Here is a 23,763-nt window from a genome sequence, read left to right as displayed (position 1 = left end):
CTTAAACAAGTTGAAAAACTTATTTGGGTGTTACCATTTAGTGGTCAATTGTACGGAATATGTACTGTACTGTGCAATCTACTGATAAAAGTTTTAATCAATCAATCAATCAATCATATTTACAAAAAAATTAATTAAAAAAAAATAGCAGTGTGAATGCTTGGCTCATAATTCACAAAATGATTAATAAAAAATATATATATATTTTTGGTAAAATAATATCAGTGTAAATAAATGCTCGTCTTTCGGCATAAACACAACACACTTTTGACAAAAAAATTGCCCCAAAAATTATTTTTACCATTCATATGACTGTCTGTTACCATTCACATAATAATTGCTTAACAGCAAATACCAATTTAACAAATGCTTGTTTCCTAGTATTCATCCCAATTATAAGGTGATACTTTTTGTATTAGTGTGAATGTTTCCCTCTCAGCATTCACATTAAAATATAGGCAATATTTTGTCATTAGTATGAATGATCGTCTCTCAGCATGAACACAATAGCTATTTTACCTGATCTGCATTCCTTTGCTCCAGGAGCACATGTCCTTGCGCAGCAGCAGGTTGTTGAGGGTGACGGCACCGATGATGTAAAACTGCTGCTTGACCACCTGCTTGATGAGCTCGGGGTCAGTGCCGTGTTGACACATTGTGGAGTGGAAGGCGTTGAGCTGCCGCAAAATGGAGTCCAGGGTGTAGGTGCCCTCGTCGGCGATGCTGGACGTCCTCTTGCGAAGGCCGGTCGGCTTCACCCCTGACACGCCCTGAATGGTCTCGTGCTCCAGCATTGCTGACACTGACATACGCGACATGTGATGATGTCACAGCCACATGCTTAAAGAGTTAGGTGTTTTATGAACATACCTATCATGGGCTGGAGGATGTTCTCCATGCATTTGATGAGCTGCTGGTAGATCTGGATGGCGAGGTCACTGATCACCTGTCTGTACTCAGTCAGGTCAAAGTTGGACAGACAGTGCTCGTTCTGCCTCGATGTGTTGTGCGTCATAAAAGGCTGAAAGCACACATACAAATATACAATTAGCTTTATTTTTAGCCACCTTGTACTTGCCGTATATTAAGAATTTGAATGCATAAAAAAAGAGAAAAAAATATGTGTTCTTGTCATACATAGGGATTGTAAATAAGAAGCAAAGTTCCAAAAAAGGGCAGTTTCTCCTTTAAGGCATCTTGGGGATTATGTTCAGCTACAGTATACTAAGATTGCATTCGCACACAGCACTTCTGTTAGTTGTACTTTCTTGTTGTAACCGATCAAAGAAAAAAAGATGACAATTTTTAAAAGATGTTTCAAATATTAAATGAACTTCAAAAATATTACTTTTTCTTCCTTCTGGTGAATAGTGGCTATTTTTCAAGCTTACTGTATGTGATGCAATGGAAATGTAAGCCACTGACTATTGGAATTGTTTTTATTTTTACTGGCTGGGAGGGTGATGGAAATGATAAGTGATAATAATCCATCCATCCATTTTCTACCACTTTCGGGCTCGCGGGGGGCGCAGGAGCCTATCTCAGTTGCAGTCGGGCGGAAGGCGGGGTACACCCTGGACCAGTCGCCACCTCATCGCAGGGCCAACACAGATAGACAGCCAACATTCACACTCACATTCACACACTAGGGCCAATTAAGTGTTGCCAATCAACCTATCCCCAGGTGCATGTCTTTGGAAGTGGGAGGAAGCTGGAGTACCCGGAGGGAACCCACGCAGTTACGGGGAGAACATGCAAACTCCACACAGAAAGATCCCAAGCCCGGGATTGAACTCAGGACCTTCCTACTGATAAATATTGTTTATGTTATTAATTTTGTTTATTGTATTTTAATGTATTTTATTCACAGTTAATGATACTATTATAATTGTTATTGATACTGTCATTTTATTAACGGTTATTATACATTTTAGTTTTACCTTTTTTTAGTATTGTATTTGTAAATGGTTGTACTTGTATAGCGCTTTTCAACCCCTTTTTAAGGAGCCCAAAGCGCTTTGACAGTATTTCCACATCCACCCATTCACACACTGATTGCGGGAGCTGCCATGCAAGGCGCTAACCAGGACCCATCAGGAGCAAGGGTGAAGTGTGTTGCTCAAGGACACAACAGACGTGACTACGATGGTAGAAGGTGGGGATTGAACAAGTAACCCTCAGGTTGCTGGCACGGCCACTCTCCCAACTTCGCAACGCCGTCTCTTAAGTCTTTACAATTGCAAATTATTGTGACGCTGTGATTGGTTTGGAGTTGAGGTTTTTCCATCTTCTTTTGTTGAATTGATTAATATTCTTTGCGCTTATTTGTCAATAAAGAGCAGCTCAATGAGCATCTAATTCTAAATGATTAACTATTATTGACTTAACCGCTTCTTCCACACAGAAATGCTGCTTGAATCACAGATATATGATGTACACGCATCAGTGTTTACCTCCTCTCCACTGTACTGCTTCAGACAGTGTAGGAAGCGACAGGTGTTGGCCAGCCAGAAGGACACCGTCTCAAAGTCGTCTCCTCGTTTCTGACAGGGACAAAATCAGACATTTTGAAAAGACAGTGTGTACACTCTGTCTAAAAGTCATCGTGTGCACAAACCTTGAGGATCTTCTTGATACTGTTGATGGTGGACGTGAGGAGCGTGCGGACCTTCTGGTCATCGTTGACGTAGTCGGCATGCCTCAGACACATGAAGAGGATGTAGGCGGGCAGACCGGGGATCAGGTTGACGGCCACACCGCGAGGCTTCAGCTCTGCAGACAACACACATGAAACATTAGTGGCGTCATATGACCATGTAGGACATGCAGTCCTTACCAATGATTAAGTTCTTGACCAGTTTGAGCTCATCCTCCTTTTTGTACTCCAGCATTCCTTGGAAGTCTTTTTCTCTGCGAGGAATGTTAACAGGGTGGATGGGCTCGTCCACCATCTGTCCCGGGGATGTCTGACCCTCAGCTTGACCCGCTGGAACACACACACACACACACAAATAAACACACAATAAGCATCAGTGACAGGTCTTAAAACACAGTAAGACTGATGACTAAGGTTCCTACCTCCCATCTCTCCAATCCTCTTGGAATAAACCTTTAACTGCTTCTTCAGCTTGCGGATGTTTCGGTCTTGCTTCTCCAGCTGCTCCATGAGGTCCTAAAACGTTGATGACAAGAAAAAGAGGACAAATGACAGGCTGTCGTTTAATACAGATGTCCAACACTGCCCTACAGTGGCCACAAACAGCACTTTCAACAAGGCTCTTTTTTGTACATTCATCCAAGCAAATGTCAAAACTCTGCGCGTTATCGAGACACACATTAAAATGTCTATTTTTGACACTCACTTACTCCATCCAAACTGTCCTATCAGTGTTCACTCGCAACACAATTGAAGTTCATACCTTAAGTATGTGTTACACTTTTGTACTCAACTGATAAATGATCTACGTTTGTAGAACACTGGCAGCATCAGGAAAAGTTAAATACAAGTTTCACTTTAGCATTTTGCCTGGTGCGTATATGCAAAGTAGGACATATAAAGTAGCGGTGTCCGGATTCAACGTTCTCACTTCCGATACATAGTCAACATTGTCACCGACGTCCCACTGGGGGTGAGTTTTCCTTGCCGTTATGTGGGCCTACCGAGAATGTCGTAGTAGTTTGTGCAGCCCTTTGAGACACTAGTGATTTAGGGCTATATAAGTAAACATTGATTGATTGATACGGTACCGATGTTGGAGACTTGAATATAGGCCGATAACGACATTTATACAAGAGAATATCAGTAAAAAGCATACACATTTTTATTATTTTGTTGTATAAAATGAAGTGACTTACATTTATACATTTTTTTTCTGGAGTGGGTAAAAGTGCTTTACATAGTGAAACTTATTATCTACATCTTTAAGCTACATTTAAACTAGTTTGGTTGGGTAAAGGGTCTTGGTATGAGAAACAAAACCAAAATGTTTTTAATAACCGTTTGGAATAGACTTATGCAACGTCTAATGGCCATAATAATTCATTAGGCTCAACGTATGACAATAAACTGAAAGATGCCGCCGACACGTTACTGGATACTTTCTAATAAACGTCTGCCTTGGAGATTTTTTATCTGTAAATATTAGGCAACTCAAATTTTTTGACAGTTGGTATTGACAAATGTGCTGTCTTAGACTGCAAATATTGTTCAATTAAAGACCCTTGTTACATATATCAATCTTGTGTGCTATTTAGTGTGTTTAGCTGTCAGGTCCTAGAACAGGGGTCACCAACCTTTTTGAAACCAAGAGGTACTTCCTGGGTACTGATTAATGCGAAGGGCTACCAGTTTGATACACACTTAAAAAAATTGCCAGAAATAGCCAATTTGCTCAATTTACCTTAAATCTCTCTCTCTCTCTCTCTCTCTCTATAAAAAATGGGTAGTTCTGTCTGTCATTTTGTCGTACATTTTTTTTCCTTTTACGGAAGGTTTTTTGTAGAGAAAAAATGATGAAAAAAACACTTAATTGAACGGTTTAAAACAGGAGAAAACAGGAAAAAAATGAAAATTACATTTTTAAGCATAGTTTATCTTCAATTTCGACTCTTTAAAATTCAAAATTCAACCGAAAAAAAGAAGAGAAAAACTAGCTTATTTAAATCTTTTTGAAAAAATAAAAATAATAATTTATGGAATATCATTAGTAATTTTTCCTGATTAAGATTAATTTTAGAGTTTTGATGACATGTTTTAAATAGGTTAAAATCCAATCTGCACTTTGTTAGAATGTATAACAAATTGGATCAAACTATACTTCTAACAAAGACAAAATCATTATTTCTTCTAGATTTTACAGAACAAAAATTTTAAAATAAATTCAAAAGACTTTGAAATAAGATTTAAATTTGATTCTAAAGATTTTCTAGATTTGCCAGAATATTGTTTTTGAATCTTAATCATAATAAATTAGAATAAATATTTCACAAATATTCTTTGTTCGAAAAAAAAAAGAAGCTAAAATGAAGAATTAAATTAAAATGTATTATTCTTTACAATGAAAAAAATAAATTTACTTGAACATTGATTTAAATTGTCAGGAAAGAAGAGGAAGGAATCTAAAAGGTAAATAGTTATATGTGTTTAAAAATCCTAAAATCATTTTTAAGGTTGTATTTTTTCTCTGAAATTGTCTTTCTGAAAGTTATAAGAAGCAAAGTAAAAAAATAAATGAATTTATTCAAACAAGTGGAGACCAAGTCTTTAAAATATTTTCTTGGATTTTCTAATTCGATTTGAGTTTTGTCTCTCTGAGAATTAAAAATGTCTAAAGATTTTCTAGATTTGCCAGAATATTGTTTTTGAATTTTAATCATAATAAGTCAGAATAAATATTTCACAAATATTCTTTGTTCGAAAAAAAAAAAAGCTAAAATGAAGAATTAAATTAAAATGTATTATTCTTTACAATGAAAAAAATACATTTACTTGAACATTGATTTAAATTGTCAGGAAAGAAGAGGAAGGAATCTAAAAGGTAAATAGTTATATGTGTTTAAAAATCCTAAAATCATTTTTAAGGTTGTATTTTTTCTCTGAAATTGTCTTTCTGAAAGTTATAAGAAGCAAAGTAAAAAAATAAATGAATTTATTCAAACAAGTGGAGACCAAGTCTTTAAAATATTTTCTTGGATTTTCTAATTCGATTTGAGTTTTGTCTCTCTGAGAATTAAAAATGTCGAGCAAAGCGAGACCAGCTTGCTAGTAAATAAATAAAATAAAAAAAAAACAGAGGCAGCTCACTGATAAGTGCTGCTATTTGAGCTATTTTTTAGAACAGGCCAGCGGGCTACTCATCTGGTCCTTACGGGCTACCTGGTGCCCGCGGGCACCGCGTTGGTGACCCCTGTCCTAGAAGGATATATAGTCTACCATGTTTCTTTTTATAAATGACTTGGCTGAAATACAAGAAAACATCAAACTTGTGTGCTTATTGGATGACATTTAAATGTTAACTGGCTGCCCAGCTTTGCACAAGTAAACTGCAAGACTGTTTGTATTGGAGATTTTAGATGCAAGCTGATATGATCCGATAGTTGTTTCATTACCAATGAAGCATAAAGACATAAATATGTAAAAATGTTTGCAGAATTAATGCTGTATATTTTACAGCGATCATCATAACGTACTACCTATCAAGTAGTGAAAATCGTTGAGTTTTCCGTGCAAAAAAATTACTATTTTTGGGAATGTGCGACAAAACAATTGTACAGTGAAACCTCTAACGTCCCGGCGTTTTCCCCCTCTCAAAACAAAGACAGCGTGAGATTTTGCCTTTCAGTTTGGCTTTTTTGGCAAAACCTATTTCAAAAGATGGATTATCCTTCATGCGCAATGTCATAAAAGATGTCACCATATGTTGCGCAAGACTTCAACTAGTCTCATTTAAGGTGTACCCGCACGTCATTGTAGTTTTTTAGTTTAGTCTTTTTATGGGCTCTGAAATAAGCTGACATATTGTAACGGTGACTAAACATTACACCTTAACTAAATGTTAACTTCTTGTTCTATACGTATGGTGATTAGGTCTGTTAAAATGTTACTTATAACATACAAGTACAGTTAATAAAGATTTCGATTGGGACAGTTTGACAGATTATTGCCATTTACCATTATTTCCCATGGAAAACACCATTTTCAAATCCAGCCAACTGAGGTTCATTACTTGTTATCAAAATATTCCTCCAGTATATTCAAGGAAATTATTTTAAGCAATACATCTTGAGGAGGAAGAATAATCACTGGAAACAAACAAGCAAAAGCAGTAGGTAGTTTTCTCTCATAAGAGCTGCATGGAAAAAAGACTTGCTGTTAAAAGAGAAGAAAAAGGTAGGGAGCTGCTCCGCTGTAAGTTAGTGTCCCTTTGCTAGAAAAGTGTTAAGCGATGCTCAGCTTGTATCAACAACAACCTGTTAGTGGAAACCAACATGCAGGGTGCACGCACGCACACCAACACAAACTTTACATACAACCATCCGGCGTAAAATGAGGACCCGTGCCTCTCGGGATGCTGTGGGGTCGTCTGCTACCAGCTCCTGTCAGGTGATACCATCCACACAAGTCAGTGTGTGTATGACAGAAGTCTGCTGACTATTGTGGCTATAGAAAATCATTTAGGATCACAATGAAAATTGTGTTACTGTGTATGAATAACTGAATCAAGTATTTATTACTTAACTCTCAGGGCAAAAAAGGTTGCCTTTTTTATCATTTAGTAAAATTTTGGTTATATTTTTAGTTGTGTGATTCCTTTATAGATAATTTTTCTAACGAGGGTTTTTTTCATATTACATTTAAAAATGTTTAAAGTCCAACTCTTTCACAGGTGTTGGACACTTGTTTTTCAACAGGCATTAAAACATTTTGGATTCATATATATTTTTTTCTTTTTTGCTCAAATCTTCTAATCCACCAAAGCCCTAAGCAAAATTAGCAAACATGTTTGTTTGTTTTTTAAATTTATTTCAACCCTTTGATGGCCTTTGGGCCAAAAATGTCAGTTATCAATTAGTGAAAAAATAATTTTAAGTTTAATCATTTTACTAATTCAAACGTGCGACATTATCTGAGCAAAAGGTAAAACAACAAAATATGCTTGACATATTTGTTTAGAACATTGTTTTTTTGCATGAATGATTAAGAAAAAATTGGATTGGATAAAATGTTAAGTGTGTTGCAAAAGGTAACATATTTTGTTGTGCAATACATATATGCACAAACATTAATTAGTTAAAAAAAAGAATAACAATTACTTTTCCTGGGAAGTAAACTAAATGTCAACTTAAAATTAAATAGAGAGAAACAAAATAAATGAATACATTAGGGCTTTGTGAATAGTTCAGTGCAAAATTACATATATTCAATTAAGCTTCCTGAATATTAAATTTAAAAAAAATAGAGGCCAACTTAAATTAATATAACACACAAATTGAAAAGTCAAAAACACGAATAAATTAAGGCTTTATAGAGTTTGAAAAAAGTAAAAATTAGAGTGCATGAATTACATATATTTAATTGAACTTCTCAGAGCGTATTTTTTTGCATGTAGCTACTAAATGATTCTTGTTAGAGGCTAAGGCTTATCTGCAATGTATAGCATATTGTAATTGAAGGACACTATATTGTAGTTAACTGTATGAGCAAATGATTACTTTTACTCTCGTAAGGATGTTGTATGTGCAACAATAGCTATAAATTTAAGTTGTATTGTGTGTATTGTATCTAAAAAAAATTGCATTGTTATAGAGCATTGTTACGAAAGTTATGTAATCAACTAAAAAGCGTACCAGATTCTCATTGGTGAGTCGGGTGATTTCGTGCTGCAGACTGGCTTCGATGCGAGCCTCCGGGGGCAGCTGGAGGTTCTGAGCCAGAAGCTGCTGCTGGCGGTTGTTCTCCTCCTTAACGTTCTGCAGCTCGCCTCGCATGGACTCCACCTCGCTGTCGTAACTTCTGCGCTGAGTCTGCAACTGGTGCTCCAGCAGCCTGGAGCAGGTGAGGGAAGATGGAAGATCACACCAGGGACAAAAGAAGATGTAAATTAGTCTCCAAGTTTTAAGAGAGATATTATGCCCTGAACGTGGAGGAAGATATGATACATAAAAGAGGCCTTTGTGGTCCCTAACTACAAACAAGTACTCAGTATTGATGCTGTAAAGTCACACATTTACACCTGATGGTCTCCTGTAAGCCCTGATTAACCAGCAACAGCTCCCCGTCCTCATTCAGCTTTTGGACGTCTGGGGCAGTCGATCTGACCAACATACAACACAAAAAGGAACATGAGGAGCACAATGAACAAATTAACAGCATGCAGGGATGGCGATTAGAGGAGGTGGTTTCCATATGTGTATTATGCATTATGTTAGATTTAGGACTTGTTGACTTTTGTGGGTAGACAATTATGATACAGCCACAAATACATCTAGCTCTTAAACTGGGGATTAGTTCAGTGATGCAGGGAGACTATAAATACAGTCATTTATTTGTTCATATTACGCTACTGCAGAAAATAGCAGGCTTTTCTTTATATAAATTTAATTTATTTCTATGAAAAAAAACATTTCAAACCATATTTTAACATGAATATCCATTTTTTAAAGTATTACATATTACCTGCTAATAATTATTTTCTTCAAATAAAATGTGTTATTTTTTCCAAACATATACCTATCTATCTATCTATCTATCTACATATTAAAAAATATATATATATTAAATAGATTTTAACGTTTATGAAATTAAATATTTATATAAATTTGAAACGTAACCTGTAAATAAAATTCATTATTACATAGAATATTATTTAAAACTTGAATTAAATATTGTAAATACAATTAAAATATATGACATTAAATATTTATTTTGTCTATGTAATTATTGAGTAATGTTTTTTCATAGATCATACTTACCTTATATTTATCAAAATATTTAGTTAAATTCAAATTTAATGTTAAAAATAAAAATTACATTAAATATTTGTTTAAATTTGAATTAAATATTGCTCCCAAAAATAAATTATATGACAATATTTCTGCTGGTATTTTATGATAATTTACCAGTGTAATTGCATTGCATTATTAGAAGTAGATAAAAATAATTATGACCATTCACACAGTGGCATGTCATGTCATGTCATAATAAATGCCAGCTTAATGGGCATTTAGTTGGGGTAAGTCTAAACTAATGATAATCACTTGAGGCGTGGTATCAATTAAAACATAACCAACTATATGAGCAAATGTGGTATTGTCTATTGTAGTTTTCATTAACATGAGTATCAAGAAAATGGAGTTTGTTTGCATTGGATGTTGGGAGTGAGAACACACAGGGTAACAATCAGAAAAAAAATTAAAGCAAGAGTTGAACAAATATTTTTGCACAGGGCCATTGTGTAAAAATATGTGTAGCACAAACATACAGGGGCTATAGTGTGTATGTACATCTGAAGTTCAATACAAGAGCTTTTTCAACAATTTTGATTGCAATTTGCTCACTTGTGACAGCTCTTGTATTGGATCTCATTAGATGAGATTAGAAAACACATTCAAATAAAAGGTGAAAACAAGGAAAAGATTAGGATGTCCCCAGACGTGACATAACATTCAGTAAATACACCAATATACTGATCTGGAAGCCACATAACCTTTGTAAGTACAAACTAAAATCTACTTGAACATGCAGACAAAGCAGTAAAGAGGCAAAATAACGCCTTCTCAGTGAGGAATCGGTGAGTATTTGTCACAATCTCCTGTGGCCATGCCTGCTCGCCTACACAATGCATAGACCACCCCCTTGTGGTGTTGTTACCTGAACCTACTCAGGAGACCTCTGACTTCTAGTCGCTTACACGCAAACCTGCGAGAGCTGCACACGAACAAGGCGGCATTCATAAAAAAAACCCCATCATGTACCAAAAGGAGTAGGATAAACAAAAAGAACAAAAATGGTACCTGTTGGTGTCTTTAAGACCGATGTAGGCTTGCTTGAGTTCATCAGCATCCTTAAGTTTGGAAACATCCTCAACGTGAACTGCCACCTCAGTCATAGTCTCCTATAAGAGAAGAAAAATCAAACTGAAGTCAACAAATACAATACGATTAGACACATATAATATTTATGAATGATATAAGACTGACGTAACACTGCTGTCATTTCTCTTCGATTGTTTATTTGACATCTTATTAGGGTATTAAGGTAATCAAATGTAAATATTTCACAGAGGTATAGTGCTACTACAGATCTAATAATTAAATTATGCAATATTTTTGGGGAAAAGTCACAAATATAGAAATAAATAATTTTAATATCTATCAATTATTTTTTCCAAACAAATAAAAAACGTCATCAACTAAAATGTACGTCCTCCTAAAATCAAAAGCAATGCTGTTATAATACTTTCATAAGACAAAAGAACTATTGCTTGTATGTAGATATGCAAGTAAGACATGTGTTTAGCTTGAAATATACAGGAAGTAAAACTATGTGAGCATAGAAAGGCAATATTAATACTAAAAAAAGCTATTATTATTACATATGATGAAAAATAGTGTTACCATACAAATATACTGTATCATGATTATACACCAGAAATAACAATTGTCGAAATAAGCTGCTATTGAAGTAATCTTTTGTTGGTCAAATACTAGCGTTTTCCCGATCAACATTTTTATCTTATGATCCCAATCTGATTTTTTGGCCTCAGATCCAATCCAATTTCAAGTCCCAATCCCGAGGACAATACATTATGGAACTGAAACTATTCAATAGCAAGTAACTAAATTCAACACAGTAACAGATTTTATGAAGCTTATCTAAATGTTACATGTACAGTTAGCTATTGTTGTTGTTAATCAGTTAAATCAGATTATTTTGTGGTATACATAAAATATTTTAACAAAAAAAATGTCTCGTGCAAGATAACTAAAAAGCATAAACTACTATTGGCTCCCATTTAAATTATTTGGGCTTCGCCCTAAAAGCCTTCATGTATCTAGAGACTTCGAGAGGTTCATAACCAATTACAAAAACAACCCCCTAAAAATTATTTTGTACTAATAATAAAAACTACAAAAAGAAGAATATTGATTTAATCTTTTTAGTATCGTTTATATACCGATACTAGAGTAAGCATCATTAGCGTCGGCATTTGGATTGATCACCACTACTTTACATTAAAGTTTTAGCTGTTAGCTTTTTGTGTCGTCCTGCTCGGTGTGTGTATAGCAAGCTTAGTTAGCCATTCCTTTTCCTCTAGTCCTACAGTGATAATGAAACTTGAAAGAAACTTGGTTGATTTTCCGCCATGGTGAGTGTCTTCATACTGTGCACAGACAACATTTTTGTTTAAGTTCTAGGGTTTTATGCTTTCAATTCTGATCATCAATGAGTGAGATCAACTGATACCAATACCAATAACATGTATTAACTGATATTGTTACAATTTATGGTGAGTGATATTGATAGTTTAAAACTTTGAACACAATACTTAAACTAATTCCAAATTCTCTCTTTTATCTAGCAAAGTCAAAATTCCACAGTAAATAACAGCAAAAACTACTGTATCCTCCTCATTTAAATTCCCTTAGCCCCCGAAGTCCTCCTGTATTCAGGGATTTTTTCCCTGAACTTGTAAAAATTAACAAAAAAAATGTATATATTTTGAGAAGATAAAAATATTAACCTAATCACTCTAGCATCACTTATACATTGATACTACCCTTGGTATTGACACCAAAAGTTTATGGATTGACTCACCCTCCTCTGACTTGTCGTCTACTGACTGTGACAATGCTGACACACTAACAGTTGCTATATTATCCTCTTATTCTTATTAATCTACTTCTTAATTTCCTGTTGTTCGCTGCTTACTTTCTGTTGTAACGTGGTTCCATCTACACTTCTCAAACTTTGCTAAGCACTTATAATTCTGCTTAGCCACTAGCCTGCCTACCCCTGGCTTGCTCTTGTTATGTAACATGTTTAGCTTCGTCCTTCAGCATTAATGGTACTTGAAAATGATACTTAATACACTAAGAAATACAGTTTATTTGTCGTAATGGAGGTGATTATTATTAGCTTCGGGAAGTGGCGCCACACGTTGTGTGGAGACACTTATTTAGCTGCTAGCCGCTTGTCAGCTGGGGGACGAAAAGTAAATGCAGTGTCAGCCAGTGGGGATCAGCGCTTGTGATCAGCATTAAAAGGCATTGATCAGCAATGGTGATCACTTATTCATACTTATTCACGAAAATTGTCTGAAACTGATTGATTGTCACATCTTTAAACTAACATTACAACTTTTTTTTCGACCTTATTTACTTTTACATTATTTTTACTTTGCAAGTATTTGCCACTGGTCAAATCAATATTGGCTAAATTTGGCAATCCTTGAACAAAAATAGCATAAAAAGTCATGTAATGTACTACAGTAACTTTACAAGTATTTGAGATAAAATGTAATGACCCTTAAAGCAGTGATCTCCCAACCTTTTTTGCACCACCGGACCGGTTTAATGTAAATACAGCAAAAATAAGTGCATTAACAATACAACTCACTATAATGCTGAATTAGTGGGAGTTGTGGACTTGTTTCTTTGCAATGAGATGCAGATGAATATCTGCCTTTGGCTACAATCTGTCACATTTATATTTTGCATGTCCATTAATGTGCATTGTATCATGTCACAAAGTTATAACAAATATAACCAATGGCAACTTCCTATGAAGAGTTTTATCATACATCTATAAACAAGCTTATTGGTGTGTTGAGTGGAAGAGGCTAAAGTCAAGTTGGAGAAAATGCAGTCGTTTATAGATTACTTAATGTTTCTACCAGCACCGGTCGTAAGACCGGTGGTTGGGGACCACTGCTGTAAAGGGCTAAATGTACACAAAACACGGCGGTGCGAAAAGAAACAACATTCATGCAGGGAGTGGTCATTAACAGTACCTTCTCATCCTGTGTGAAGGCGTGGATGGAGGAGAGAAGGTAGAGACAGGAGTGTTATAACACTCACGGTGCAACATAAACATTTCGTAAAAGCTCATGGAAGGAAGTACACGAACAACATGGACACACAAGACAAGAAATATATCATATATGTATTATGTTAGTGACATCAAAAGTCAGGATGTATTAATCCAAACTACAAAGACATATTTGTACAGTTCAGATGTCATTAGTTTGTGCAGGTCTATCCAATGGCATCTAATGACAATGAAAGTGATGGATCCTAGAAAATATAGGGCCATCCGTTTGTCTCCAACTGATGCATCAACACGTATGAGACCAGACGGCCTTACCTTGTGCTGCACGGCTTCCTTCTGGCTGACCAGCTGCGAGCGCAGAATGAGCACCTCCTCCTTGCGCACTTCCAGCTCCTCGCAGGAGGAGTTGAGCTGATCCAGGAGCACCTTGTAAGCAGGGGAGCCTGGGGCGCCGGCGCTCGCGGCCGCATCACACAGCAGGCTTTTCCTCATCTCGGCCAGGTTGTGTTTCAGCTTCTTGTTCTCAGACTCCAGTTCCTGACGCTATTAGCGGAGAGTGTTTGGGTCGGGATATATGCAATTATAAACTGTTAGCGAACATTTGAAAATACTCACCTTGAGGGACTCGTACTCCAACTCTGCCCCACGAGCCTTTTTGAATTCTGTCTCATCCTGAAACAAAGAGAAAACTATAATAACTAATATAACATTCAAAACACCAAATACCACATTTCCACAAACAGTGGTCTCAACTTGGATACCCTTCCACAAATTACCATTACTTTGACATAAATTATGTACTTTATAATATATTGCAAATGCTTTTTTTTGTTTGTTTTTCCAAAAACATTAAATATATGTTCTTAGCACTTTCCTCAATTAAATGATTGAAATATATTATTTTAAGAAATATATATTTTTATTTATCTATATACTTCAATTAATACTTCATGTTAAAAAATGGGCTCCCTTTTCAAAAAAATGTCCTACCTTAAATAAAGGTAAGGCATATTGTTTTGACGCCCGTGTAAAAGTGCAATTTAAATATAGAAAATTACTATAATATGAATTATATTTACTATAAAATATTTAATTTTAATTTTAAAAATATATCTATTCTAATCAAGCATTTGTGGAAAATCCCAAAAATGCACCTACGACAAATTCATATTGCATTTTAATTTCAAATAATATATATGTTCTATTTGAGGATTGTGTAAAAGCCAAACCGGCATTTTTCAAATACATTGTTTTATTTTAATTTTTAAAATCCATTGTATATGTGTATTGACAACAATGCCAGAAATGCATTTAATACAAATTATTATTGTATTTTACAATAGAATTCAAATATATTCTGATTACACATTTTGCAAAATGACAAAAATGACTATTATTATACATTAATATTTTACTTTACAATAAAATGAAAATATGTTCTAGCTAAGCAATGTGAAAAATGCTACAAATGCATTTCAATGAATTCATATTTTATTTAATTAAAATTGAAATTATATTCTAATTAAGTATGAATTAAAATGCATATCATAACATAGTTTTACAAATAAAAGTCTTCTCTTGAATAAATATTGCACCAATAATATGGGCCTGGTTCTCTCTGCTGTTGATTAAATACATTCTCTTGCATTTTTGTGACCTTTTTGTAAAAAAGTGTTTAGTATAAATAATGATGCAGGCTAATGATCACAATAGAGAAGTTAAACAATAGTATACACTATATTCCAAATATATTACAATATTTTAAATTTACAACAGCATTTTAATTGTCATTTATTTGTGGAAAATCTATAAAAACATATACCGTATTTTTCGGACTATAAGTCGCAGTCTTCTCCACAGTCCAGCCGGGGGTGAAACCCGGCCAAACCAAAAAAAAAATATATATTTATTTTGGCCAAACTAAAAAAATAAAAATAAAATAAATATATATATATTTTTTGGTTTGGCCAAGTCTCACCCCCCGGCCAAACTACAAAAAAAACGCGACTTATAGTCCGTGTATAGCTTTGCTTTGACTCAAAGGCGTATAACTGTGTAGTAAATGAACAGACTATTTAAGTAAAGTTCTATTAATTTAACATTACTAAAATTACTATGGTTGTAAAGACTCTGCAGAAGTACTTAATGTGATCAGGCAGTGTACTGTACTGTATATTGTAGCCTAACAGGTGGCTCACTAGTTATGCTGTGAGTGTCAGTAATACCCTTGCTCTAGCCCGCTGAAACTGCTCCTCCTTGTTTTCCAGCTCATTGCGCAGAGACTGCTTTTCTTGCTCGAGCTCTGTGAGCCTCTTTTGCAGCTTGAGCGTGAGTGAGGTATCCATTCCTCGCGTTAAATCCTGCAAGACATCCAAGCAGAATTTTTAAAGGACTCCTTTACCAATTTTATGATTGTTTTTTTTGTTTTTTTAATGTCTGTGCGTACTTCTGCGGCACGGGAACCTTCCTCCGATTCGGCGAACTCGGAGTTGTAGGTGTACTCTGATTCGTTGCTGCTGTGGGTGGAATCTGTTCTCCTGTGGCCAGGCTTGGAAATGTGCTGAGAACAAAGTAGGTGAGTTGAGAAAACAAAAGCAAAAGAAAGTTAAGTGTTTTGCGCACTTCTTTGAGGTCGTCGTGTTTCTCCTCGAGGCGACGGTGTTCTGTCAGGAGATTCTGGTAGCGAGAGCGTTCCTCGTTCAGGTCCTTCTCCAGCTGCTGAGTCTCCGCTGCAATAGTACGAGCCATTTTCTCTGGAAGATTAAAAAAATCACAAAAATGTCACTCAAATGACCAAGGGTTAGATTTACACTAATTCATGTTGTTGATACTTTTGTAGGTATCCTGAGATCAAGTGTCCCAATAAAAGACCAGCTGCGGCACGCAAATGGCACCCCGGTGCTGCACTTTGGACACCCATTGTCTTAAAGTGTGTACAAAGTCATGTCAAACTCACCTGTCATCTGCTGACTCTGTTCCTGAATCAACCTGTTCAGGTCGTCCTTCTCTTTTTTCAGCGAGACGTTCTGATGCTTCAGTTCGGACACCATCTAACCCACACATAATCAATAACAAAATTAATAACTAGCAACATTTTTATGTGAATACTTGATCATACTTTACAAATATCCTTTTTATTGTTAGAAAAGGGACAAGGCTGGTCGACAACTAAACCTTTATAGAAGAAGCTACCTTTGGTAATCTAATGAATGTAAGTATACACTGTATGTGAACCATTACAGGGGCAATGGGACCATGTGATATCTCCCATTTAACCAGCAAATGCACGTGATGAAAATAAATAAATATCATAGTATTGATATTAAAGTAGTATTAAATTATTTTAGAAAATATTATTTTATTTTTTTATTAATATTGTAATTCAATTTTATTTTTTGTTCCTTTTTGTTGCAAATAAAATAAAATATCGCATTTATCTTTAATTTTAGTTTAGGTTCATAATAAAGAATAAGTCAATTATGAAATGATTTAAGTATTTTAATTAACCAAATAAATGCAAATCTGCAAAAAAAAAATGTTTTCACTTCTTATACAGTGGTATGTATTTCATTGTTATATCATTAAAAAAATATCTACTTTTTGAATCTGTAATTGTATAAAATGAAAGAAGAAAATAATTTCCATACTGTATATTGTTCAATGTTTTCTACTAATATCTATGTTGGACTATAACTCCTGATAACTTTTTTATTTATGTGAATTTATTTATCATTATTATGTATGTATATATTTGTGTTACGGATTGAATACAGGATGTGAAAAAAAGTATTAGCAGTAGCTGTGAAACGAATAAGGGTTAAGATTAAAATAAGCTGTTGCTCTTCCTACTCCTTTTCGGACATGTTGAACTTTGTGTGACACTGTAAATATGTGCTGTATTATAGTGTAATCGAGTTTCCATGTTCAAAATACACAAATGTATACTTTTTACATCTACTCTTTCATTATAATGTACATTTTATTAAAAAACATTAGTAAAACAGGGGAGAGATATTTCCTAAATGAACTAAAAGGCTGACTTGTACATCTTACTAAGCTACTACAGGTAAGTATCATAAGGAGATGAAAAACACAAGAGCACTAAGACCTAAAACACACATACTGTAGTTTGAATTCTAAAACACGAGCACAACATTGTGTGCTCACCTGTACTGGGGCAACTGTGCCCAACATGTGCCCAATGCCCTTTGGTTCCCTCGACCTGCTTAATTGGGGGGGAAAAAGGTTTGCTTTTGATGCTTATAGCCAAATATTACAAGGAACGCAATACATTAGGTGAGGGATTGATTGGGAAATGCTAACACACCCAGTAATGTAGGAGAGCTGGAATATAATTATTATCATTAGCGATTATTTTGGGACACTTTTCAATGACCGTCTTGAAATTCAACTGGGCATTCTTCAAAATTATATTTGATGAAAAACTTTGAAAGGAATTTTGACATACTTTCTCCATTTCGGTCCTGTACGTCTGTGCCCAGTCCTCGATGGTCTTCTTCTCCTGCTGCGTGGTACTCAGCTCCTTCTTCAGCTTCTCCAGCTCCTCCAGGAGAGAGGTCAGCTGGTTGCCTTTGTTCTTGGCGTCGTCCTCCACGCCGCGAAGCCGGCCCAGCTCGCCACGCAGTCGCTCACTCTCCGTTGTGTAGGAGCTCTCCAGACTAACCAGCTTCTCGTTGACGGTGCGGTTCTCCTTGGTCTGGCAAAAAAAAAAAATCAGATGTTGAGACAAACGAAACACACAGAAAGGAGTGAAGAAGGACGTTGACAAACCTGCTCGTCGATCCTCCTCTGCAGCTGCATGATCTTGTTCTCCATGCCCTTGTTCAGCTTCTTGAAGTGCTCAACGGAACGGGCTTCAATCTTCAGCTTCTTCAGCTCACGTCTGGCCCTCATCCTGCGGATGCAGCACTGCAGGTAGACGATGGAGTGGAGGCAGCGCTTGTACCAACGTCGGGCCAACAAGCCGCGAGCGTGCTTCTGGATGATCACCACCTTGCTCTCTCGCAGGAGCTGAGGGTAGTTGCAGAGAGAAAAAAAAATACATCGTTTAGATTTGTATTGAATTTATTTAAAATGGAAAATGTGTTACTCAAGTAAAATTTTCCACATTACATGAAAAAAAAAAAACGCTGTAAAAAAATACAATAAACAAATTCGATTATCAGACGCCCATGAATATAAGACACTAAATATAAGTGCACCATTTCCCAGCGGGTCATTGTGTCATGGATGAATCTTTCCAGATCAGTGGTGTGTTTGTGACAGGAAGAAAAGCGCTTGAGGTGAATTCCTTTGGCGCTACCAGTTGGTTTGCATGTATATATCTCTATATCCCAAATAATATTTTTTTATTTATTTACAATACAATACAATTGTTAATAGGATAATAAACTATACAGTAAAATACGGTTTAAAAATTAATTTAATTGGATTAATCAAGATAAAACAGGCATGCATTTTTTTTTGTGTGCTTGTGTGGATTATTTAGCAACGTCACACAGTACAAAACATCTACAGCACATTGAAATGGGAAGACAATTGGTACTGTTAAGTACCAACTGCTTCCAAGGTACTAGGGATTTGTACCGTATTGATTCGAATGTGAAAGGTACCCATAACTACCAGTCAAATGTTCAAATGTTCGGAAACACTCAATTGAATAACATGGGAGAGTATGTTTAATCTGTTGAATGTAAATACACATTTACAGTAGGTTGAATAAGCGGTCATGAGCTTTGGGTCATGACCGAAAGGATAAGATCACGGGTACAAGCGGCCGAAATTAGTTTCCTCTGCCGGGTGGCGGGGCTCTCCCTTAGAGATAGGGTGAGAAGCTCTGCCATCCGGGAGGAACTCAAAGTAAAGCCGCTGCTCCTCCACATCGAGAGGAGCCAGATGAGGTGGCTCGGGCATCTGGTCAGGATGCCACCCGAACGCCTCCCTAGGGAGGTGTTTAGGGCACGTCCAGCCGGTAGGAGGCCACGGGGAAGACCCAGGACACGTTGGGAAGACTGTCTCCCGGCTGGCCTGGGAACGCCTCGGGATCCCCCGGGAAGAGCTAGACGAAGTGGCTGGTGAGAGGGAAGTCTAGACTTCCCTGCTTAGGCTGCTGCCCCCGCGACCCGACCTCGGATAAGTGGAAGATGATGGATGGATGGATGGATGGATGGATGGATAGTAGTTGTGTATGTGAGTATATAGTGTGTGTCAGTGTGGGGATTGATAGGTGATTACTCCAGCAAAAACTAATAGATTTTTCTATGATATTACGTACAAGCATGAGCATGTGTGTGTTTGCATTACCGCCTGGTACTTCTGCCGGGCCATGTAAGCTCTGAGGATGGTCTGTATGGCCAGAGCGGCGGCTTGCTTCTGCCTGTAGCGTTTCCTTGCCACGTACATCCTCTGGTACTTCTGGATGAGGGTCGCGGCCTGAGTGCGACGCATAAACTTGGCCAAGCTGAAGGTAGACCACATATTTAAATAATTTCTGCTCATTTTGGTCAATTGATAAAATCAGGAAAAGGGACTGACCAGCGAGCTTGGTATCCTCTGGTGAACCTCTGGATGGTGATGGCGGCATTGCGCATACGCAGATAGTTTTTGCGAGCCAGCCAGCATCGAATGGTCTTCTGGATGCGGATGCAGGCGGCACGGAGCTTGTCTGCCCTCAGCTTCTCGAGGTAGGCCACCTGCCCAGCCCTGAAGAATATCTTGGTCTTACCAAACTGGTATTTATCCTGATCCTGGATAAAAACAGGAGCAGATCAGAACAGGGGGCTATACAGATGCACAAAAAGGAAATGTTAAAATCTAACCTGGACTAGCTTCTCCAGTACATTCCTGCATGTCAACTTTTTGTCAGGGAGCACATCTTTCTGCTTCATGAGCACTCGGTACCGACTGAAGAACTCCTGGTACGTCCATCTGGGGAGTAATACACGAGGACTGAGTTGAAAACCATACCTTCTAGGGAGGGTGCCAAGATGCATGGGTTACTACCTGGATGGGAAACCTGCTGCAGAGATGCGGATTGTCTCCAGGACGCCACAGGCTCTGAGCTGCTGCACTGCACGTTTCGGATCAAACCTGACAATTATGACATTAAAATTTTGAGATATCTAATGCCATTTTTTTTTTTGATGAATGAAAACTGTTTTTAGGTTTCTCGATATACGACTGAACTACAAAAGTCTTTGAGTCTTTGCAGACCTTTGAGAGGCTCTATAACCTAACAGTAAAAAAGACCGGCTAACCCGCACAATTAAACCACTTGATCCATATTCCATTTCTGAATCAAAATCTGAACCTAACTTTTTGAGCTATCTTTCGCAGAATGAAAGAAAGCCTCTTGTCAGTCATCCACTGTCTTCGTCTATGCGGGTGGAGGCGGGACCGCAAGTTTACACACACACACACACACACACGCACACACGCACACACGCACACACGCACAGAAGTTTAAGCTAGCAATGTAAATGTAAGGTAATGTGGTATAACGCCGCATCATGTAATGACTTGTAAATAATCCAATGACTTGTACCTTTTCCTATTTCGAAAACATCAGGCCCAAAATCAGTTATTCATATTATTTTAATGTACATTTAAAACGCTTCCTTGTGGTCAATGTAAGATGTAATGGTGGTGCGTTGGTCGGAAATTTTACATAAATGTTGTTTTACAGATCTATCTTCAAGCAACTTTTTGGCTTCCTGTGGAAACAACCTGAGTTATTAGATGCAAATGAACCCCTTCCCACCCTGCCTCCTCACGCTGACAGAAATTTGTGGTCCCTCCCATTAAGCTTGAAGTCGGATCTGGGAACGAAATCCATCCATCCATCATCTGCCGCTTATCCGAGGTCGGGTCGCGGGGGCAACAGCCTAAGCAGGGAAACCCAGACTTCCCTCTCCCCAGCCACTTCGTCTAGCTCTTCCCGGGGGATCCCGAGGCGTTCCCAGGCCAGCCGGGAGACATAGTCTTCCCAACGTGTCCTGGGTCTTCCCCGTGGCCTCCTACCGGTTGGACGTGCCCTAAACACCTCCCTAGGGAGGCGTTCGGGTGGCATCCTGACCAGATGCCCGAACCAAATCACAGCCAAGTTATGAGTTTTCCAGTTACGAGGTCGAATCAAACGGCCACATCCACGAAAGCTGTTTGTGCGCGTGCCTTATCTAAATACAAACAACTTATGAAAAATATGCACTCCTTCTGCAACATTCAAACATGGTGGAGGAATAAAAAACACAGGCGCTATTGCTAGCCACATCAATTATTTTTAAATTCACACTAATTAACAACCACATATAAACGTCCTACAATACATCATATATATGGATGCGACAAATAATAGAAGTATTCTGGCTGACCCGTCAGCGATCCTGTTTCTGTCTCCCTTTAATGTTTTGTCTGATCTTGAATGGGATTGTGCTGAAAATCTAATTTCCCCTCCAGGATTAATAAAGTGCTTTTTAATTTAATATATTCTAATAACACATATTATATAACAATGGATAAAGAGGTGCCACGGACGCTATTGCTAGTGATCTACAATGTATAAAACACATGAAAAAAATGTAAGAAGTGCTAATAACCACTATCACCACTTAGAAATTTCAACTCCCCCGTAGAACTGAAACACACACCGTAAGTCCCCTGCATTGGAGATAGGCTTCCCGCTAAGACTTTTGGGCTACATAAATGGCAAAAGCAATCGATTTTAGCATGTATGAGCCAGGGTCAGACCTGGAGCAAGAAGGAACCAAAGAAGGAACCTCAGAACAGGGGCTTGAAATGAATGCATCTTAGCATGTGATGCTTCCATTTCTGACATTTTCTGAAAGTTGCATGAAAATCCATCCATAACTTTTTTCGTGATGGTGCTAACAAGCAAACTAATCAGCTAAATAGATATCTAACTAGCTCGCAAACTAACGATAATGTTTACATAACCGTCTGGAGGTGGCAATAATAGTTTATTCTTAAAGTATGTAACATACTTTGGCCAGAATACACTAAAGATGTACAATTACAGTACAATCTTTTTTTTTTTTTTTAAATAGCCTTGTTCAAAGCAACTGGTTTCGGAGAACTGCCCTGTCTCACGCAATTGAGGTTTAAACAAAATCCACAACAGGAAAAAGCTCAACGTTGAAAATAAAATTATTTTATTGTGCTCTGATGTCCTCTGTATCTGGAAGTTGATATTATTATCTTGACAATCAGTGCATTGAACGACACTGAAAGTCTGTTTTGTTTTTTAATGTGACAATGACTAAGATTCCATGTAGTCAATTAAGAGCTAAAGCAATAGTTGCAAAGGCAACTTCCTAGTAAATTATGCAATTAAAGTCACAGTCAGGTCAAAATCAGGCTTGTTTAAACCAACATTCTTGTTGTTTGGTTGTGTAAACTCATACTTGAGCCAAATTGAATAAGATAATATAATTTTCCACTATCTGCGATGAGGTGGCGACTTGTCCAGGGTGCCCTCCGCATACCGCCCAAATGCAGCTGAGATAGGCTCCAGCAACCCCACACGACCCCAAAAGGGACAAGAGGCAGAAAATGGATGGATGGATGGATGGAATTTTCCACCATGTAATTTTGAAGTAAAACAAGGTTGCTTTAGAATACATGTCCAGAAAGAAGAGTAAAACTGTAAACTCACGAGAACGCCTGCTTGAAGTCATTGGGTTTGATGCAGCGGACATAGTGTGGCGTGGTCGCGTTCAACGTGTCCATGAGCATTTGAAGGGAGTTACGAAACTATGAGAGAAAAACACCCGAAAGGGCCAATTATATCATTGATAAATGTGACGAAAAAAGACTTGAATAAGTGATAGAAAGGGAGAAGTGTAATTCAGCACCAACCTGGCAACCAACAGTCTTCTTATGCTCCTTGCTGCTTGTGTCGCGGCTCTTGTCAGGTTTGATGCTAAGGCGGGTTCTGCCTCCAGCTCCCGCGGGTGGAGCCATGGGACTGGTAGCTTTCTCCTCATCCTTGAACAGCTCCACCAGCAGGTCAAACTGGGAAAAGCAGCCCAAATACTGAACAGTCACAATTCTGATCTACTAAAGCATAATGGTATTTTCATGCTGAATAGCATATTAATCGTACAGTGGAACCTTAAGATTTTATCATACTTAAGGTTGTACAATTCCGACTACAAGTTTTTTCTTTAGCTTGTTTG

General features: G+C 37.2%; 1 protein-coding gene across 8 annotated transcripts in view; it reads right to left on the bottom strand.

Moving 5' to 3' along the window:
- The window catches only part of myo5aa (myosin VAa), a 106,033-nt gene that overhangs the window by 6,981 nt on the left and 75,289 nt on the right, over positions 1 to 23,763 (bottom strand). For 3 of the 8 annotated variants that reach the window (XM_061878126.1, XM_061878119.1, XM_061878096.1), the window contains exons 15-39: positions 23,444 to 23,599; positions 23,241 to 23,338; positions 20,573 to 20,659; positions 20,389 to 20,497; positions 20,105 to 20,316; positions 19,874 to 20,030; positions 18,341 to 18,580; positions 18,018 to 18,266; positions 16,506 to 16,599; positions 16,172 to 16,302; positions 15,996 to 16,109; positions 15,775 to 15,909; positions 14,165 to 14,221; positions 13,865 to 14,092; positions 10,513 to 10,613; positions 10,370 to 10,426; positions 8,733 to 8,813; positions 8,347 to 8,545; positions 7,030 to 7,095; positions 3,079 to 3,172; positions 2,837 to 2,986; positions 2,618 to 2,772; positions 2,454 to 2,543; positions 871 to 1,021; positions 520 to 802 (exon numbers count right to left, since the gene is read on the bottom strand). In XM_061878126.1, the coding sequence (XP_061734110.1) occupies positions 520 to 802; positions 871 to 1,021; positions 2,454 to 2,543; positions 2,618 to 2,772; positions 2,837 to 2,986; positions 3,079 to 3,172; positions 7,030 to 7,095; positions 8,347 to 8,545; positions 8,733 to 8,813; positions 10,370 to 10,426; positions 10,513 to 10,613; positions 13,865 to 14,092; positions 14,165 to 14,221; positions 15,775 to 15,909; positions 15,996 to 16,109; positions 16,172 to 16,302; positions 16,506 to 16,599; positions 18,018 to 18,266; positions 18,341 to 18,580; positions 19,874 to 20,030; positions 20,105 to 20,316; positions 20,389 to 20,497; positions 20,573 to 20,659; positions 23,241 to 23,338; positions 23,444 to 23,599 (3,494 nt within the window). The remainder of the gene's footprint in view (positions 1 to 519; positions 803 to 870; positions 1,022 to 2,453; positions 2,544 to 2,617; positions 2,773 to 2,836; positions 2,987 to 3,078; positions 3,173 to 7,029; positions 7,096 to 8,346; positions 8,546 to 8,732; positions 8,814 to 10,369; positions 10,427 to 10,512; positions 10,614 to 13,864; positions 14,093 to 14,164; positions 14,222 to 15,774; positions 15,910 to 15,995; positions 16,110 to 16,171; positions 16,303 to 16,505; positions 16,600 to 18,017; positions 18,267 to 18,340; positions 18,581 to 19,873; positions 20,031 to 20,104; positions 20,317 to 20,388; positions 20,498 to 20,572; positions 20,660 to 23,240; positions 23,339 to 23,443; positions 23,600 to 23,763) is intronic. The other 5 variants (XM_061878112.1, XM_061878105.1, XM_061878134.1 and 2 more) reach the window with 5 other exon arrangements.

Source organism: Nerophis ophidion, linkage group LG02 (assembly GCF_033978795.1).
Source record: "Nerophis ophidion isolate RoL-2023_Sa linkage group LG02, RoL_Noph_v1.0, whole genome shotgun sequence".
NCBI lineage: Eukaryota > Metazoa > Chordata > Actinopteri > Syngnathiformes > Syngnathidae > Nerophis > Nerophis ophidion.
This window is presented reverse-complemented; position numbering and strand designations above follow the sequence as displayed.